General features: G+C 39.4%; 1 protein-coding gene across 7 annotated transcripts in view; it reads right to left on the bottom strand.

The window, feature by feature from the left end:
• Nucleotides 1–21,204, bottom strand: part of CPEB3 (cytoplasmic polyadenylation element binding protein 3) — a 190,719-nt gene that overhangs the window by 128,202 nt on the left and 41,313 nt on the right. For 4 of the 7 annotated variants that reach the window (XM_043476008.1, XM_043476010.1, XM_043476007.1 and 1 more), the window contains exon 2: nt 16,187–17,193. In XM_043476008.1, the coding sequence (XP_043331943.1) occupies nt 16,187–17,182 (996 nt within the window). In that variant the 5' untranslated portion in view covers nt 17,183–17,193. Of the gene's footprint in view, nt 1–16,186; nt 17,194–17,405; nt 17,541–20,007; nt 20,154–21,204 lie in introns of those variants that run through there. The other 3 variants (XM_043476004.1, XM_043476009.1, XM_043476005.1) reach the window with 2 other exon arrangements.

Here is a 21,204-nt window from a genome sequence, read left to right as displayed (position 1 = left end):
CTTCCTGACCCAAGGATCTCCTGCACTGCAGGTGGATACTTCATCGACTGAACCACCAGGAAAGCCCTCTCAGTCTTAGAACTCAGTAAAACACCAATTTAAAGTCCAAAGGCCAGGGTAAACCCCCTCGTCTAGAGCTGATTATAAGGTGGCAGGTTAGTTGACGTCCACCAAGTTTGCCCAGTACAGAGTGAATTACGTAGTGAATTACATTGTGCCATTTTGATTCCTTTCAATGGCGACATTTAAACTCCAGAATTATAGCCACTTAAATAAGCCGTATTTATGAAAAGCTAAATATACCCTCAAATCACTAAACAGAAAACCATACATAAGACTCAATTTCCAACTTTTCACCATTGCACGCATACTAATCTCAAGTAACACATTCCTACTTACTGCAAAATAATCATCCATTCCACCCAAGTTTAACTATTTTCTTGTGAGGAAACTTCCTCAGAGTTCTCCACATCAGCAAATTAGAAGATTTTCTTAATAAATACAGACATCAGATACCCTCCAAATCCTATGGCAACCTAACTACAGAAAATCAGAATAAAAATCTTAACTTGGGAACTATGCATTTATGACAAAAAAACATTTACTTGATTTATCAATACGATGAACAACAATCAATCTTGCAACTTCGGCAGTTTTACTTTCACTTTCAACAAGTTTCTTATTTCCCCACTCTCAATGAATACTCAAATCAAGTCCATATTAACAAATGAAGAATGATTAAGAATGACCACTGAGAAAACAGTATTCCAAAACCAAAGAGAAAATTTTACTTTTATTTTAGATCACTAATACCACTTCATAATTAAATGGTCTATTCAAAATGTCTCCACAGACTGTGTGTCTATATGTGTACACACACATGTAAAAGGGAGAGATGTGTTCAAAAAACTAAAAAAATTATAAGCAGAGACTCTGTTTTCCAGCCTGCCTTCAAGTCTACAATCTACAGTGAGCCAACATAAATTGCTGAACATCTAAGACAACTCTTTTGTGAATTCTGTGAAGGAAGAGCAACAGAAGGTGTTATAGGGAACACTATAGCATGAAGAGACACCCTCATTCACTGCCAGGACCTGACCTTACATCAGTTCTGCATCTTGACTTTTAATTCCATGCCTGCTGCTCATCTTTACTTGAACAGCCCTTCAGTAACATAACACTCACCCTATTTGGGGACAGGAATTCAAGAAGTGAAAATATCCCTTTTGGGAGTTTAAGAAGAAAACAGGCAAACAGCAATTTTGATTTCTTAAGCTTCAAATGATAAAATTCAGACAGAAGGTGGCAAAATTCTGCAAGTGCCAAAGAGAAGGAGGGAAGGCCATGCTCTTCCTTAGTCCTTTTAATGGATAAAGACCTCTGTAGAGAAGGCTGTAGAAAATACACTGTCACCACATTTTAGCTGGGGTAAAGCCATGAAGGGAAAGAGAAAGATGAGGAGAGAAAAGCCTGTTTTAAGCATAACAGCTCAGAAGAATCTTGTACTCCAATTCCTCAACCCCATCCATCAGCACTCCTGACATACCTCCCTTTGTAAGTTTTCTCAGTTATACCTCCCTTGTTGAACTGGTTTTCATCTGATTCTTGGCCTGGGTAGTAGTCATAATAGAGCTCACCTTGGATTATTTGTGAAATGATTTATCAGTGTTATTTGAATTTTTTTACAGATTGATATTTCAGAATAAACAGTGGGGAAAAATTCAGTTCAGTTCAGTAGCTCAGTCATGTCCGACTCTTTGTAACCCCATGGACTGCAGCACGCCAGGCTTCCCTGTCCTTCACCATCTCCCAGAGCTTGCTCAAATTCATGTCCATTAAGTCAGTGATACCATCCAACCATCTTGTTTTCTGTCATCCCCTTCTCCTGCCTTCAATCTTTCCCATCATCAGGGTCTTTTTCAATGAGTTGGATCTTCATATCAGGTGGCCAAACTATTGGAGCTTCAGCATCAGCCCTTCCAATGAATATTCAGGACTGATTTCCTTTAGGACTGACTGGTTTGATCTCATTGCAGTCCAAAGGACTCTCAAGAGTCTTCTCCAACGCCACAGTTTGAAAGCATCAATTCTTTTGTGCTCAACCTTCTTTATGGTCCAACTCGCACATCCATACTTGACTACTGGAAAAACCATAGCTTTTTTGGTCAGCAATGTCTCTGCTTTTTAATACACTGTCTAGGTTTGTCATAGTTTTTCTTCCAAGGAGCAAGTGTCTTTTAATTTCAAGGCTGCAGTCGCCATCTACAGTGATTCTGGAGCCCAAGAAATAAAGCCTTTCACTGTTTCCATTGTTTCCCCTTCTATTTGCCATGAAGTGATGTGACCAGATATATCTCCAGATATATCACCAGATTTGGTGATAGGATATACCTCCCTAGATCTATGCTAAACCCAAGGTTATCATGCCTTCTCACCAGCCTCCCTGCCCCCAGGCTGCACTGGGGCAGGCACACACATTTCTTCAAACTGTCTGCCTCATCATTCTAAAAACTTATTTTTATTGTGCTACTGCTCTCATACTAGTCCTTCAGGGCTCCCCAGTGTCTGCAGGGCAACCCTGCTTTCTATAGCCAGACATTCAAAACTGTCACCATCATGATAGGCATCTTCAGTATTGGTCTAATTCTCTGCTCCACCTTCCCAAAGAAAGGCATCCTTTATCTCTTCCACTTCTAATCTAAGTTCTCTTAATGCTTTTTAAAACCAAGTGGAATCTAGTAAATAAAATATTTATTTATGTATAATCTTAAGGAACAACCAATCCATCCTTATCTCTCAGTAAGACCTAAAAGTTTCCAGCTCTCATCAGAAAAGTCTTTTCAATAAGCCTGCTGATAGCTCATTTTTCTTTCCTTAGTTTGGATTTCCATGCTATTGAGTCAAATTCTATTTATCCTTTAAAATGGAGCTACAGGGACAAGAACACAATCACTTTTTAAATTTTTTAAAAAAATCTTTCTTTTCTTTTTTGGCCACGCAACTTGGGAGATATTAGTTCTCTGATCAGGGGTTAAACTTGAGCCCTCAGCAGTGAAAGTATAGAGTCTCAGCCACTGGACCACCAAGGAATTCCCTACCACCTAAAAAAGAAAAATTCTAGGCCAAATTATTCTTGCCCTTACTTGGCCATTCATGGCAACTAGCACATCACACAATCTGGTCTTTGCTTTTTATGTTAAGCTCCATTGCATGTATGTTAGTTCCCAGAGATAGGATTCAGATAATTAGAGTCATCCATAAAACCTAATACCAGTCCAAGAATATAGTATGTACTTTGTAAATACTGAATTCAAACTCCAATTAACAGCATTGCCACATATATGTGAATTTCTATAGATTTATAATAAAGAGAAAATATATAAAAGAGTATATAGGAATTTTACACAGCATAGATAGTTTCTACAGCTTTTTCTACAGAATACAGATCTACAGAACATATCTTTTCTACACAGGCCATCTTTTTACAATTCTGACTATTGTGTGAAGTCATTAGACTAGATCATTAATAATATACACAATGCAAATTATGCTGAACACACGGTCTATCTTTCTTTGATGGTTTAGGACAAACGAACTGTCTTAGAGGCATCATGAATATTATGATCATGCCACAGGAGATTAAAAGACTGGGTTTTGAACTTGCTGCTGACATTCCCTAGAAGAAATTTTTTTAATATAAATCCCTGATGTCAGCTTACTTGCCTATGGCTTACTTGTGTAAAACTGGAATATAAAATGGGCAATTGCTTAACTTCCTGGATAGGATAAAGTGGCTGCCTTTTTGAATATTTAATTGTTGTAACAAGAGCTGAAGCATCCTTTTACCTTGCTTTGTCCTCTTCGTTGAAATCTTCTTCAATGTCTTTCAATGTCCTTGGACGTCTCGGTATTCAATACATTCTCTATTATTCATATCCCGCTAAGAGAATGTGTCACTACAACTCCCTCGTCTGCTTCCGTACTCCATTGTAACCCTCAGTGTGACGGGATACCTTCACCCTCAAGAGATGCTTCTTCCTTTCCTCCTCACTCCAGGCCTTACCATGTTTGAAACGAAACTATATTATCCTTTAAATCCCCTTCTGTATTTCACATTTAACAGAACCTAGGCCTGAATTAGAGTATAAAATATCCCACTGTATTTTTAAATGAAAATCTTGTGTTATACCTGGATGATTCATCAACTTTAAAATAGCTGCACTGGAATAACATTTTACATACTAGATCACAGCAAAGTTGATAGGTCAAATGGAATCACCTCGTCTGGCAAATAAGTAGGAAGTAGGCAGTAAACTCTAAAACTGTTAACTAAATAATTCTGCTACCTTCAGATGAGTTCATGTCTTTGGAATGTTGAGGAATTCAAGGTCAAAATGATAAAATCAATCTCCCCACCCAGTCCCAAATCCTCTAAAATGCTAAATTTATAAAGCCTTTGAAAGTAGGGTTTGAAATTTTCCATTCACCAAGTTTTACACTTTGCAACGGCCTGAAACATTAGCACATTAGTCTGTCTTTATTCTGCTTAAAATCAACACAAAATTTAATTTGACAAACACTGCAAAATAATGTTTCATCAGCATTGTAAAATGATTCAAAGTATTCAGACTGTTTTTGCAGCTTAAGAGACAATTATTTTTAAGCTTTCCTCCCCCCTCAGATACCTTTTGAACTCTGAGTGAACATGATGGCAATGAGGTGCCTGGTAAAGCTTCAATTTAAACTGTCCCATTAAAAACCAACAACAACAAGAAAACCCAGCAACTCCCTCCCCAAACAAGCAAACTAACGAAACAGTCTTTCTGGTTTAAGTGTGTGCAGAATATGATGCTGTGAAAAAACTCAGAACTGGCAGAAGTTTTGTGGCTTTTTCTTACCAGGCCCTCATGTTATACATCTTAAAGACACTGTATTCCAAAATGCTCTATTGTTAAAATGGTGCTTTACGAATAGAAACTAAGTAATAGGTGATAATTAGGTGTCCACACTAGCCTGTAAGTAGTTAATTGGTTACAAAGCTAAACAACAACAAAACATCTGTATCATGCAGGCAACATTGTTTCTACATGATAAACTTAAGATGTCTTGGTATCTTACAGGTCTATCATTGAGATTTAGGACAACTGCTCCTCTACCGGTCTAAACTTTCAATTTCTACCCTCTCCTCTAGCTCAGTTGGTAAAGAATCTGCCTGCAATGCAGGAGAGACCAGGGTTCAATTCCTGGGTTGGGAAGATCCCCTGGAGAAGGAAATGGCAACCCACTTTAGTATTCTTGCCTGGAGAATGCCAAGGACAGAGAAACCTGGAGGGCTATAGTCTATGGGGTTGCAAGAGTTGGACACGACTTAGCAACTAAACCACCACCACCACCACCACCACTAGTCTACTCTCTATTCTCTTCAGTAGGTTATAACAGTAGGAAAAGCAACAACAAAGACATGAATGGGAGAGGGGAAATATTTCTCTGAGGAAAGGAGGTCACATATATTTGCAATTTCTGCATGCAGTATTTCTAACTGAACTAGAAATGTATCAACAGCCCTCTTTTGAATCAAAAATTTCTAGTCCAAAAAAAAAAAAAAAGGAAAAAATAGAAAACAAAAACAGATGAAAAGATTTCTAGTCCATTTATTTATTCAATACATGAGCATCTACTATAGTTGAAGCTGTGCTTAATTTACTCTCCAGATTTACCCACAAGTTCCACTTTTCCAATTAAAAAAAAAAAAAGAGCCCATAGTATGTTCAACACCAGTGATCAATAAGCCCATAAACTTTTGTCCTACCAGGTTACTTACAAGTCTACCTAGAAATGATGAGTTTGTCCCCTAATCTTTTTAATGTTAGTGTTATTCTAAGTATGTGATTTAATATATATAAACCAATTAAATAAATGCCAAAAAATTATGATGAAAAGTTAATTTTAGTGTTCCAGAAAAAGCTAGATAAAAGAGGAGTTAGATCGCTTCTATTTAGAAAGTTCTCAAATTATAGTTAGGGAAAATTCCTTTGAGCTATTGATGAGGGAGAAAGATAAAGTTTACGAGATGCCTAAGTTTTCATCTTTTAAAGGTGTATTGGGTGCCTTGACAGCGCTTTTATTCTACATCTGTGATTCTTAATCATTTTCAGGTTATGCATTCCTTTGAAAATTTAATGGATGTTAAAGCCCACTTCTCTCCCTAGAAATACAAATGAATAAACACAAAATTCTGGTGGATCTTATACCCTGTCCCCATCTCTCCTTCAGCCTCTCAGAGAGCTCATCTCCCTGTGGCTCTAGGGATCTTAAGCTTCAAAACATTTCATCATGTTTACACCCATTTAAAAAACTAAGCATTTTATTAGTACAGAAGAGCTAAATTCCATAAGATCTAATCTCAACTTTGCTAAGACCTTATCAGTGATATTTCAGTCTGGCTAATAACATATACTGACCTCTCAAGTGAGTTTATTCAACTTAAGTAATAAAGAATGCCAGGTCCCGTTTCTCTTAATTCTTGTTACTCTCCCATAAGATAGATTGGTTAGCAATTCCTTATAGCTTTTGCGATGCCTAGCTGTAACCCATAAACAAGATGACTACTCTGCTAACACATATTCTAATTCTCAGAGTACCATAAAAAAAAAAAAAAAATCAAGACTAGAATCAGAAAAAACTCTTGACTTAGAACGGTAGTTATTTCTTCTCTCGGATTTCATGTTCTAATTAGTCCACAAAGTAATCTATCTTAATAAGGTCTTCCTTCCCATGCATTAAGAGACACACAAAAGCATGGGTGGATAAGAAATGTCAAATCACTTGCTCAGACATTCCCAACACATAGCTTTCCCTCCTGAAGTTCCTTCACTCTAAACCCATCTGGGTTTATGAGTCATGAAAACTCTAATCTGCCACTATTAAGCCTTTTCACCTCTAAATCATCCTTCCTAGCGGCCTAACTAAAACTTGAACAGTCATTCTAAACTCCTCCTTCTCCTTTATTACCCATATCCAAGCAATCACCACTCCCTCCAGTTGGTTTCCTAACTCACTTCTCAAGCCTGTGGCTTCCTCTCAATTCTCAATCACTTGAGGTCCTTACATGTTAACTGGTTTCCCTGCTTAAGTACAGTTCCTGACCATCCATATCCCAGAATAATCTTTCTGAAACAAAGATTGATCACTTCACCGGCCAGACTGAAGCCTTGCAATGGCTTTCTCAGCTTAAAAATCCTTCAGTGTTCCTACTGAAAAAAGATGAAGGCGCAGAAATGCTGGAATGTCCTTTGTGATCTGACCCCACCTACATCTCCAGCCTCATCTCCCACCAGTCTCACCGCTATGCTGTCTTCTGCTTCCTCAATACACCATGTTGTGTGTGTGTGTTTTTTCCTGTGACTCTGTTTTTCCCTCTGATTAAAATAAATCTTTGCTGCAACGCCAACCATGATGTCCTGGTCTGTCTATGGAATCTTATCCACTCACCTCTACATAAAAATTTTAAATGCCCAAAGATGTTCATGACACCATTATGTTTAACAGTTAAAAACTGAAAAGTGAAATCCTCCAAATACAAAAATAATTTGTTAAACTGCAATGGATTCCTGTGATGGACTATTATGCAATAATAAAAAATGTTTATAAATTTAATAGTATGAAAAGCTAAAAAAATATGGAAATAAAATTATTTACAACAAAATCATCTCAACCATATAAAATATACTATACATATAATACATTAAAGACAGAATTATCAGAAAATGCGCCAAAACTTTAAGAATAATTGTTTCTGGGTGAAAGAATTATGGCCAATCTTTTTCCCTCAAGTTTATAACAAACATGTATTACTCTCAAAATCAGAAAACATTTGAAAATATTTTTAACTACAAAAGACTTTCCTAGAGCCTTTCCAGCCCACCCCTTGTCCCCCTATCCACAATTTAATGTGTCCTTCCTCTGATTCAACCACACATTCTCTTTGCTGTATGATATCACCCCATTATAAAACTTACCATCCTATATTTTAGCTCGCGTTTGTCAGGGAGCTGGGTGAGGACAGGATACAGCTCGGCTTTAATCCGCAGTGCCTGACCTCGGGTAGCAGCCAGTTAAATGTTTATAAGATGAAATTGCTCTTACAGGGCTAACTACATGCAAATGACCAGTAATACCTTATCGATCATTTGAAAATGTGAATCATTCAACAAATATTTACCATGTGCCTAAAATATCCCAGGTACCGTTACAACCTCAAAAACACAACAGTGAAAAAGGTCCTTGTCTTTGTGAAACCTACATTCTAGTGTGGGGAAACAAAAACCTCACCTCATTTCAGTGAGTAAGGAGTGCTTACAGGAAATGAGGGATGAAGGGAATCAGGGAATTTCTGGGGAAAGAGTGAAACAGCACACTGAAAGAGTGTGAAGTGGTAACAGACAAGCAGGTGTAGTAAAACGAGAGAAGTGGACATAGGGTCAGAAGACCTCCTCTGTCACCTTACTAGGCTGGTGATAGTTTGAGTCTTAGGAGGAGGATGATCCCTAATTCACTAGAATGTGTAAGGATTAAACAAAACAGTTTATGTGAAAAGGGTGAGGCCAGTGATTGACACGCAGGGTCCCCTGTATTTGTTAGCTGAATCTGTTTGGAGACGACATCAAAAATAATACAACACCCACAAGCTGGAGTACATGGATTATGACTGTTAACAAAGATGCCAAATGAAACTTAATACAAATCCCATCTCTTTGATCAGGGAATTCTGTAATAGATATGTGATTAACAAAAATACCGCATAGGCTATTTATCTGAACACAGGATTCTACCATTGATTATAATCACTTTAAATAACAATGTGGCAAAGAGTTGAATAGTTTACCCATAAAATCAAATGCAAACACATAAATAATGGATTCATGATCCAAAAATTGTCTCTCGGCCTTTCCCCACAATCTTTATTCATAAACCTCACTGGTCTTCACTATTTTTAATCCCCTGCATATCTAGTTTATATGTCTCTAGTTCAAAAGAGGAAAGGAAAATTTCCACAACAGATTGCAAAAGAGAGGTGCTTCTGAGCACATTCACTTCTTGTCCTTTTTAACTGCTGGCTATCTGAAACCTAAGAACTAGGTCTCCTGGACTTTGAGTAGGGGGTTAGAATGTCAGATCACTAAAATGCTTCCTCTGAAGTATTTAAATCCTTTAGTCCCCAAACTCTACCATATACCTAAGATAGAATGTCTTTTGCCTCTTACATCTCTGCTTTCCAATCTCACAATCTTCAAATGAATGACAAGATGAACGGGCCAACTATAATCTACTTCTCTGTCAACCTCTTAGACCAAAGAATTGTCACCTTAATACTTCTAAGTGTTATTGTCAGAAGTATTCTGACCCTCATTCTGGTCACTTCAAATATTTATAACTTGATTTGGGAAGACAGGAATAAAACCAATCACCATGACAGGGTCAGTTAACTCCGAAAGAATGAGTTGATTAATAGTGAAGAAATAAAGAAAAATTTAGTTCATAGGATACAAGTTAATGTTATCCTCTATTGGTTGCCAAAAATTTCTTACGTCAAAGCAAGACCCTTGCTTACTTCTTAGCATACCAAACTTACAAACAGAGTCACAGCCTAGAAACTATGTGAAGATATCCTTTATGACATTCTATACATTTGTCTATGTTTTCATATTCTATGAACACCTTGTAGAGAAATGCTATAGTGGAGAAGTTGTCTTGAAAATGTTAAACATGTGGAAAGGACAAAACTACAGCAACTTGTATTTAAATGTTTATTCATTCATTTAGTGAGCACCTACTGTCAGGTGCACGTGAACTTCTAGATGCTGGTTCAGTTGGTCACAGTGGCCATTTAATTCACTGCACTGAATTCCTAAAGATAGGGAGTTAAGTTTTTTCTCCTGTACTTGACCTTGCCTTTGAAATAAGTTTGAACACTTGAGGAATGAAGATATTTGGCTGTACAAGTCTTATCAAAACAATATCAGTACACAACATTTCTATCCTTCTGTGTACATTTATTTTATGATCACTTCAAATGATATAAAGGCTCTTTGGTGCCCATTTCTGTTTCTCTAACTCTGAAGACTGCTAATAACATTTCATATCATATAGTCATTATTTCTGAAGATTATGTAATAGTGCTTCTGGGGAAAGAAAAGTGGTCTTGATTCTAATATGCTAATTTATTGTATTATTTTAATTCACTACTACTTCCCTACATCAAATTAGGTCAAAACATTACAATGGTTTCACATTAAGAAGAAGTTTACATGCCTAACACTTGTAATGAACACCGAAGGATATGAAAGCTAAATGTAACAGAACTGAAGCGTAACAGATGCCCACAGAACAAGCCACCCACAAGGTATAAGAAGCAATTGCAGAAAATTCCCTATGAAGCCGGCTTCTACTGCAAGCACAGTGATCTCTCCGGGAAAGCACCTTTGAAGCTAGAATATAATCCTCAACTCTCAAGATCCAAACTTGGGCCTCTATACTGAATTCTCTTTCTCATAACTATCCTGCTCCCCACAGAGTCCGGCGTGGTTTTCGGGGTAGTGGTGGTAAGGAGCTTCAGATCAGAGCCTTTGGGACTGCAGAACAACCAAAATCTTACATTTGCATTGGTGACTTAGCCACAGAAGAAGCAGGTAGTTACAAATACACACCATCCTTGTGACATAAGCCTATACCTTCAGAGCACCATGACTGGCTTCTAGGACAGGCAATCAGCATAACACACACACAGCCTTTCGTTGCTCTTCTGTCGCTGCTGGACACATCTTTCTAGGCCCTTTCCACTTCCAGATGCCCACTAGCATTTAACTCTGGACTACTGGCTATCAGCAAGCATGTCCTCTATTAAACTCGAACTGTCTCTAGTTACCAGTGGTTAGGCAGACATTTAAGAGCCATACCAGTATCTAATTTTCTGGACACCTGTATACATTCTCTCATAAAACAAACCCAGAAGACAGGCTCTCTTTCCATTTTTGCAGACTTTTGGAAAAAGAAATCATTGTATAAATGACTTGATTCTAATCACCAGTGACAGAGCTGGGGCTTCAACCAGCATCTTCCTCATTCCAAACTTCAAAGGCTGTCCACTACTCTATATTCCCCTCCATTCCCTTCCTCAGTAAAATCCACAAGGTTTCATCAAATTTTTCATATTGTATGAAAATTTAATATTTCATATTAAGCACATTCTTTTGACACTTGCAGATCAAAACGCTACAAAAACTATCTGAGCAATGACATCCTCCAAGTGGATAAGCATTACCCCTTATGCAACCTTTGGAAGACAGCAAAATAGGCCAACCAATGGAGAAAGCTATTTAAGTAGAAAATTATGTCTTAGAGGATATCTAAACTCATTACAATTCTGAGAGCATATTTTTATATCAACTTGCTACAAGGTCATGAAAAGTTTAAAGCTAGGTCCTTTTCTACATGCAATTTTAAAGTATACAGTTTATATATTAATGTTTTCAGTAGTACAGAAAATCTTCCAATATTTCCTAACCAATGCCTCTTTTAAATAGAATATAGATACTGCGGCTTTTCTGGCATACATATTAACCATACCATAATAAGTTCTGAAACAATTTGTGGAATTGGGTGGACTTTAAGTGGTTTTGCATTAGAGCAGTAGTTAAGAAACCAACTATGGAAGGGTCTCTAGCTTTAAATCTACGCCATACATACTATCCTTACTGAAAAGCAAGAGTAAACTAAACAGTTTACCTCCTGAAAAGACAGTTTCAAAAAAAAAGCAGAATAGGTAGGTTGAAAATATTGATGTTTCTTCAAAATTTATTATGCATAGGCATATTTACTTTTTTAATAATTTATATTCCCATGAATTCATGTAAGGAATTTCCTTCTCTGTTATAGACAACCCACCAGCACAATTAACACTAAATTACATTTAAGTAGATTTATGCCAGAAAATATAAAATCTATAGAGTTGTTCTCAATCTGAGATAGAAAAAGATGGGTGGGATAAAGATAAAAATGCAGAGAGGAAGAAGAATATAATTTGAACTCTTCTCCAAAAATACAAATTCAAAAATATACAGAATAAGTAAATATGTAAATAGGGAAAATTTTAACTACTGTTGAATCTAAATGGTAGCATATGGATGGGCACTGTATTTTTCTTCCTATGCTTCTCACTATAAAAAAATATTTTAACAACACGATTTCCAAACTATATCATAAAGTCAAACACAGATGCCGCTCAGTCTCCTGCGTGGTTAACTGATGTCCTGGAGGTATGATACACCTCCACAGGCTCTGGAGGCAGATCTCCTGGGTTCAAATCCCAACTCTGCCAGTTACCGTGAGGAGTTACTATGTGACTGTGAGGAAATAATGTAAAAGCACTAACCCTCAATTTGTCAGGATAATGAGACTAATAATAATCCTCTGCTTTAAAGGAGTTCCGAAAAGAAACTACATATGAAGTGCTTAGCAAAGGGCCTCGCTCATAGGTAAGTGGGCAATCACCTCATTGTTACAGTAACCAAAGAGTACCTTTAGACAGATGAAAAAAAGACTAAATAACATTACACAGAAGTTTGGGGTTTTTCAGATTGCACAGGATGAAAAAGCAGTAATCCACACTATGATAAGATCATACAAAGCCTCTGGTCACCATTATAATTAGCAATAATCATAATTCAACATTTATAAGGTACTTTACTATGGGCCAAGAACTGTGCTAAGCACTTTATATGTAGCTTCTCACTGAAATCCTATGAAGCAAGTAATTATCATTACTTCCATTTTACAGATGATAAACTTGAGGATAAACATGTATACACAATTTATTCAAGATTACAAGGCTAAGAACTGGCAGAGTTAAGATGTGAACTTAGCAATCTGCCTCCAAAATCTGCTTCTGATAGAAACTACCCACCTGAACTTGAGGAAGCCATTTGAACTTTCATTTCCTCTTCTGGAAAATGAGCTGAGTAGTGAAATACGTGCTCTCAAAAGTCCCTTCTAAATGTCTCTGGACAACAACGGTATTTAAGCCCAAATTCATTACATATAGAAAATACCTCTGGTTCTAGTCCGTTTACAAACCTAGGCTTCTCTTTCTTACATAAATAAGAGAATGAAGCATAGTATAATACCCCACGTGGGGTAACTCACTGCTCCTGAGCTCTGATGGTGGGTGGTACACCACTAAGAGCCAGATAGAGAACCTGATGAGATAGTTCCATAAGTAAGTCCCTTTGAATGGAGCCCAAAGAGAGCCTGATGTTAAAACAAATGGTACCTGACAGGACTAGTGCTACAGGGAAGTTAAGAACACACATCAACAAAATTAGCCAAAGCGCTAGTACCTTAGTTATGCCACGTTTCCCCTCAGGACCTCAGTTTCCTTATTTATAGAAATGAGGTGGCTTCTAGATACAAGTAATCCCTAAGGAAGGAGCCACCCTAACGCAGAGAAACCAATCAACTTTGTTAGAATTAAGGGAAGGGCACAAGAAAGCATGTGTAGTTTGAAAAAGCACATTCAAATACAGTGACTGCTTTCACAATATAAACCACAGAAGAAAAGTTCCAAAAACTATTTTATAGTTGGCAAAAGAGTGAAGCAGCACTGTTGGGAATGGGCAGGAGATAAGGATTTTTTTTTTTTTTTAATATTAAGATACATTAGTGTAGATCACTATTGAAAGCCCCTTTTAGCTCAAACAGTCTGTGGAATAAAAACAAATTAAGTTGGTATTCTATGAAATAAACTCCTAGATTTAAAGAAAAAAAGTCCTATTTATCAAAATAATTTTTTAAAGTCATTAAGAACTACTTAAGGCATTTTCTTTTTGTAGAAAAAATGATTCAAATACATACAGAAACATATAAATTTCTGCACTCAAGGCTCAAGGTATTTTTGTCTTTTTAAACTTGATATATTTATCAATAGAAACCTAGTCTGATAATATTCCAAGTCAAAACACAGCCAGGTTACTCCTATCTGGTTCTAATATTGCTTCAAAACCCTGAAGCTCCATTTTAAATAATTTTTAAAAAGAGAGAGACATAAAGTCCATGTAATTCTTCCTAAGGCCAAATTTATAAAGCTCAATTTTCAATCAAATCTCTCCTCCTACAAATCTTTTGGCCATCTTTCCCTACTCAATAGCACTACCAGGGATGAAAAAACAAGAATCCAAATTCAATCCAGTCCATCTGGCTCTTATTAGCATGGCTGGTAAACGCTTTGCTAAGAAACAACTGGCAATCCCCACATTACTTGTCAATATCAGTTTGGGGGAAATTTTACGGATTTAATCTCTCCCTAGTCCCCATTTCTGGAAATAATTAATCAAAACCTAGTTGTATTCAGATTCTACTCTTAGAAAAAGATAGCTCCTGTCTACACTATCAGCTTCCAGGCCCGAAATCTCTCTGTTACATTTTAGGTTATCTTCTAAAACTAGATTTGGGTAGAGGGCATCAGAATAAAAAGAGAGACTGTTAGAAAAAGAGGGGCTCTCCTATCAAAAGCAGCCTGCCTGTCTAGACCCCAACACACACACACACACACACACACACAAATAAGCACATAGAGAAATGGACTCTTCCATCCCTGAAGCAATCCTGTAAAAATCTGGTAAGACTGTCTCATTAAAAATTCTCATACACATAATTTACGGGTGTCAGGGACCCCCTTGAACTGACGAGGTTAAAAATTTTTGCTCTAGCTTAGAGCGTCATGTGCTTAATATCCCAACCTCCTCCTTCATGGATGGGAGCCACGCCAAACATCACATCTGAAATGTAAAGAGCAATAAAATCAGGTTCCAATTGCACCTGATGCTTTAAACTAACTCTGTCAAATGTTGGTTCTGCCATTTTTCAGCAATGCTCAAAGGATTTCTGTTTCATTTCCTTGGATCCAAAGATCCAAGCTGGGTCTTATCCAGAGCCCTCCTCACTCGTTTCTTTTTTAACCAAGCCTAGAAGCCTATGGACAAATCAGTTTGTAAGTGAAAGATGAATGTTTTCCTGAGAACAAAGGCCTCCAGTGAACCCTCACCCTCACCACCCTTTTCCAACTCAAGATGTCCAGCACACTGCCAACTGATGTGGCCACGCACTGGATCAGAAAGCAAGTACAGAATAAGGACACTCCATTCAACCTTTTTGTCTGGGGCACTTCCTGAGTTTTTCACTGGCATTTAACACCAAGACACAAGGCTCATTTTTCATTAAAGTTGCAAGACTTTCACTTTGCCCAGTTTCAAATAGTGTAATTGATCTGCACTGTCTTCTTAAGTAACCCAACTGAAGGACACTGCAGCTTTAAATATTTCAGTGCTAGCTAGCAAATAGACTCCATTGCAATATGGCTCTGAAGGTCGCGTCCTATTGTCTCTTTCCTCCGGATAAAAAAAAAAAAATTTCTAAGCCCTTCTTAGACTCAGATAACAAGGGAAGGGTTACCCCTAGAATTTCCACTCTTCCATCTTGGTTCCTGATACAGTTCCAGTGTTTATTGGAATCTCACATTCTAATTTTCCCGGCAGGGGCAATATGCTGATTGCTATTAATGATGCCAGCACCTTAGCGAGACATAAACACATGTGTTCACATTAGTTTAATTGAGCATATGCAACTGTCTGAAATAGCATCACTCCAGGGCTGTTAACCCCTTGAAGAGTAGGGCCAGAGTGGTTTGGGAGTGGACGGCTTTCCGGAGACACCCTCAGCCCAGGATTGCATAACGTGAAATGTGTAGCCACTGAAAATGACAGGAATCTCACTAAGCCTACTCAGCCTGGGACTATGCCGGCACCTTGTCATACACTTGCAGCTTTTCCTGTCAAAGAAGGTCAAAAGAAGAGGCAGAAGCACGACGAAGAGATAAAATAGGCTAAAAGAAAAAGGCCCCTTTCTATCTCGTCAGGGTGCATACCTAAGATTCCTCGAGCAGTCACGTTTCCCCCACCCTCGTCCCCGGAGGGGAACACCCCCAGTGAACTGAAGGTTTCGGAAAAGGGCAGGGGAGTTGGCAATCGCTGCCTTTTTTAAAGACCCACAATCAGTGGCCGATTAAATGGCCGGGAAAACAGGGAAAGGGGAGCGGAGTGGAAGGAAGGCGTACGCAGGTGCACCGAAGCATTACCTGAAATGGCAACAGATTGTTACCATTATCGGTCCGGAAAGCGTTATCCTCCATCCAGGACTTGGAGGTGAGCGGGGCCGCGCGGGGGAACTTGGGCGGCGCGATCACGTTGCTGGAGAAGGGCTTTTTGAGCGGCGAGATGGGGTTGAGGGGCGAGGGCACCCCCACGCCCACGCCCACGCCCACGCCGACCGCCCGGCGAGGGTCCCTGCCCGCCTGCAGGCCGCCCCACGGGTTGGACGGCGCGCTCCAGGCGGCGTTCACGCTCTGGTGCGTGCTCCAGCTGGACGACGCGGACGAGGCGGCGGCGGCGGCGGCTGCGGCCGCGGCGGCCGAGGAGGAGGACGGCTTGCTAGTCATGATGGGCTGGTGACCGTACGCCGCCGTGGCGCCCCTCTGCGCGTAGGGAGCCTGGCTGGGGCTGGCAGGCGAGCGGCGCTGCTGCGAGGGCTGCGCCTGCGGGGGCTGCGCGGGCTGCGCTGGCTGCGGCGCGGGCGGCGGCGGCTGCTGGTGGTGCTGGGTCTGCGCCAGGCCGATCTGCGGGGAGAAGGTGCCTCCGAAGACTGGGTTGACGTGGTGCGGGAAGTTCTGGAAGAGCATGGTCCCGTTGACTGGGGTGATCCCTTGGAAGAAGCTGTCCTCTACCGCGTTCGTGGTGCCCGTGGACCAGGTGCTGCCGAAGGACGGCGACAGAGACGCGCCCGGCGCCGCGGGCTCCTGCGGTGGTGGCGGCGGCTGCTGAGGGGGCTGGTGGAAACCCAAGCCCGGCAGGAGCGGCGATTCCATCTGCATCTTGTCGGGGCCGTTAGGGGCCGGCGGGGCCGCGGCGGGGCTGAGGGCCGGCACTGCGCTGCTGTCCTCCGGCTTGGGGGTCTCTGAGGACAGGGGCGTGGACGGGGCTTCGGCGGTGCTGGGCTCGGGCTGGGGCTGCTGCTGCCGCTGCTGCTGGGGCTGGGGCTGGGTTTTGCTTTTGTCCATCAGTAAATCATCCTGCATGGTTTGCGCAGCTGAAACGGGAAAAAAGAGAAACGCGTTATTGTCAGTGTGTTCGTTAATGCCGCTTGCTGGAGCGGGCGGGTGTTTTAGTTGCGAAAATCCAGTGCCACCGCTACTAGCCAATTGCAATGCAAATCCATAATCTCCCATTTAGAAGAACAGGTCGGGCTGGGGTGGGGGAGCTCGTGCAAAGTCTCTAAAAATACTGTGAGAGCGTCTTCACCCTTTCTGATGTCTAGATTCCTTTTCTGTATTAGTAAGAGATGTGCTTATAAGACAGAAAGACAGCAATTTCGCCACGTCTCTTTCCCCTTCACCGGAACTCAGAGCGTTCACCCTGCAATGAGAAACTGATTCTGGTTCCTGTTTTTTCCCAAGCACCACCCTCCCCCAGCTATTTGCATACGTCAATAAATACAGCTGCGTCCTTCAGCAAGGTTAAAAAGACACCACACACGACCCTTTCTTCCCCCTTCCCCGCTCGGGCACTTTAAAGAAACAGTAGTCTTATCCCTCTTGATTAGCAAACTGCCTTCTTGCCTCGATAATTGTTTCATTTAGCCGCAGCGAACCACGAGGGAGGAAATCCTTGGCATTTGTTAGGAGGACTCAACTGCACAACCATTCTCTGGCCTCCCAGTAGCTGCAGCTACTCCATTTTGTTAGGAGACATTTAAAAAAAAAAACAAAAAACCAACATCCTTTTAAAAGAGGTAAAAATCTACTGAAACATTTGCAAGTGCTTGCTTCTTGTTACTCTAAGGATTAGATGGGTGTGTTTTTTTGCTTATTCTCCAATGTTCTCGTTTCCAATTCTGCCGCACAAGAGATTTCTTGGCATCTCAGTAGTTCAGGTCTCAACAGGAGCCTGAGAATTTCTCTGCAGAGTGAAGAAATGTTCTCGTTGGATTTGAGGTCAGAGAGAGAGAGGGAGAGAGACACGCGGAGGGAGGGAGGGAGGGAGGGAGGAAGAAGGAGAAAGGAGGGAGGGGGGCGGAGGACTGTCTATGAGATGAAGTGGGGGTGGGGCTTTAAAAAATCCCTCAGATTTAAGTATGAAGTCAAGATAATACTGGGGTTGCCAGATTTTTCATTTTTTGAATCCTCCTGCTGCTGCCTTGGTCACAAGACTTTGGCAAATTTAGAACCTATTCTCTTATCACTAGTATTAACAGTGAAAGATTATGGTTTGAAGACCCTGAATTACCATATGCTAGCTAACGTGTTAAAAATAGCACAGTACAAAGTCGCAAATTCTCATACATTGTAATTATAGTGCATCGCCATCACTGCTTCATTTAGCCATATAAGGAGTGTATGGTATTTTCCATTTCGCATAGAAGGGCTATATTCACCTCTGCCATACAGCCTGTTTTATCATTCAAGGATGAAAATAGTAATCGCTCAAAACCAGATTTCCATACCCATAGTTATCACTGAGTTCGTTTGTCCTTTAGAACACGTTAATTGCTTTAAATATATGAATATTACAGTGCCGAGACCCTGAAAACAAGTATTTTGAGATGTTCAAGGTGCATATGACCAAATACATAATTTTTTTAGATGGTGATTCAGTATAATTGCTACAGAGTTATTAATATATTTAATACAGTTAATTAACTCAGATACATGGAGAAGCATCTTTCTCAGGACACTCCTAAAATGGCATTCAGATACACACAGAAGTTCTGCCTTTGGATATTCTCACAATAATAACTGCTGTAAAATAAATGTGTTGGGAAATGGATTTGCTATTGCTCTTAACTATTAAGCAAAATATGTCAGACTAAGAAATGGGATTAAAAGTAGTTATACTATTTTATTGAAGAATATCTTCAAAATGGTTAATATCTCATTCTAAAGTTTCATACATAGACAAATAGTGGGCTCAAGGAAAAGCTTCACAGCCACCTTAACTCCTCCCTCCCCAACCCACCCCTCCAAAAGAACCCAAGCCAATATAATACACATCATAAATGGCCAACTACTACCAATAAAACCTATTTAAGATTGGTTTTGTGTTCCTTAATTCCCTTGGTCTAAAATAATGACTTTGATCAGTATTGTAAATATGACAAAGAGGCAAGCAGAGCTTGGATTCACAGCAACACAAAGTTCTATTGTTGCCAAAGAAAACGGACATATAAAGAGACATTTTTATACTTGGTTTAAGCAGTGCTGCAGTAAACCATTATAATCTGGGATTTGAGTCTCTCCCAGTGGGCTAGAATTGTCTTTACAATAGCCATATCATCATGGCTGAAATATGCATTTGATTATAATTTTAATATCACTCAGCTTTTCTGATGCTAGTACCAATGCCTTCTGTTAATGCCTTCACTTTAAACTATATGTTTATAGTGGAAAAATTAATGCTGTCCTATACCAAAAAAAAGCCACAAAGTAAGCTAGACTCAGACTATTTTAAGCCTATAAGTAATATGAATATATTTAATTTAAAAAATTGTATCATACTAGGAACACCCATTTCTCTTCTTAACATTTCTTAAAGACATTAATTTCACTTTCTGCATAAATTCACTCTGTCAAGGTCAAGACCCATCTATAATAAATAAGACCCTTTTTAACAAAAGATAAGCAATAGATTAAAATAACATTTACAAAGTTAATATGCAATGTCAGTAACTGTTTGTACAGTCTGTCCATTTGGGTGGGTTTTTGTTAGTCTTTTTTTCTTTTTTTCTTATTTACAGCAAAGTCCGGGAAATAGATACCTCCTTCCCCTCCCCCCACCACACACACAATAGATCTTCCTTTACATGCAATCACCCAATCTCAAGTAACAAATTCTCAGCAGCAGTTACCTTTGAGGGTCCAGTTTTTAAGGATCGATAAAATTTAAAAGTGTACAGTATTTATTTTCTTCTTTCACGTTGATTATGTGACCGCTCTGGCAAAAGCACTTTGACAACTGTAAGAAGAGAGGGCATGCGCACACAGGGAACTGTGGGGGCTGAAGTCCTTCACTAGGTACTCTGCCCGACTTAAGCACGCTCAGCCACGCAAGGAGGAAGCCTTTCACATACTGATTCCAAGGGAAAGAGGTTGTGCCAGATTACATTTTATCTTCCTAACCAATCTAAATCACGAGTTGTTAAGAGAAAAATAAACCGGTCTGTCAACTGATTTCAGAAGCCAGGTTAAAAGAGAAACTGGATTACAGGACTCAAATAAATAAACCCGGCGGAGCTACCTTAAATGGTATTAGAATGGTAATGACTGGGTAGCCAGCAGTAGGAACCCAAGCACACCAAAAGAGGTGGGGTGGGGAAGAATAAAGAAGGGAGGAGATGGACTACTAGGAAAGAGACTTAAAATCTGACCATACTTAATACATGTAATATTATAAAATGAAAAGTACCTTAATATTAAATATGATATTAACCTTGGAGGCCAGGTTAAAGATAGGTTTCAGTCATAAATTTTGGACATTATCTATCCACCAAGATTTCTATTTGATTTTCAATGAAGGTACAAATCACTTATTTCAAGATTCTACCTGATATGCTCTAAATCATTCACATCCTTATTTTACTTGTCAAAATTAAAGTTTACTTTGCATTATTCATACAATGATTAATCAAATAAAATTCAACTCTTTAAAGCTAAAACAGTGTTTTAGTTAAATATTAAAAAATAATTTGACATGTGTATTGTTTCACTGCATAGGACAGTGACATCTTATTCAAAGCAGAAGGTAGATACAGTTTCTTTTAAAACTTTTTTCCCCCTGATGTACATTTTTCCTATCTTAACCTCATTACCCCAAGGCTGGAATCTCACAACATCTTAACATCAACTGGTGTTATATATAGCTTTTGAGAGCAATACTTCAACTACCAGTTTGCTCACATAGGCAGAAGGTATTATCGCTTGTGGGATTTGGTTCAATGCCCTTCATGCAAGGGGTTCAGAATAAAGTCACTTGACTGTGCTGACTGAACTAAGAACTAAAAATGTCAAACATCATTTTAAACTATCTTAATTCTCTGTTTCCCCTC

This window comes from Cervus canadensis, chromosome 8 (assembly GCF_019320065.1).
Source record: "Cervus canadensis isolate Bull #8, Minnesota chromosome 8, ASM1932006v1, whole genome shotgun sequence".
NCBI lineage: Eukaryota > Metazoa > Chordata > Mammalia > Artiodactyla > Cervidae > Cervus > Cervus canadensis.
The sequence above is the reverse complement of the archived record's forward strand: the minus strand, read 5'-3'. Positions and strand labels throughout refer to the sequence as shown.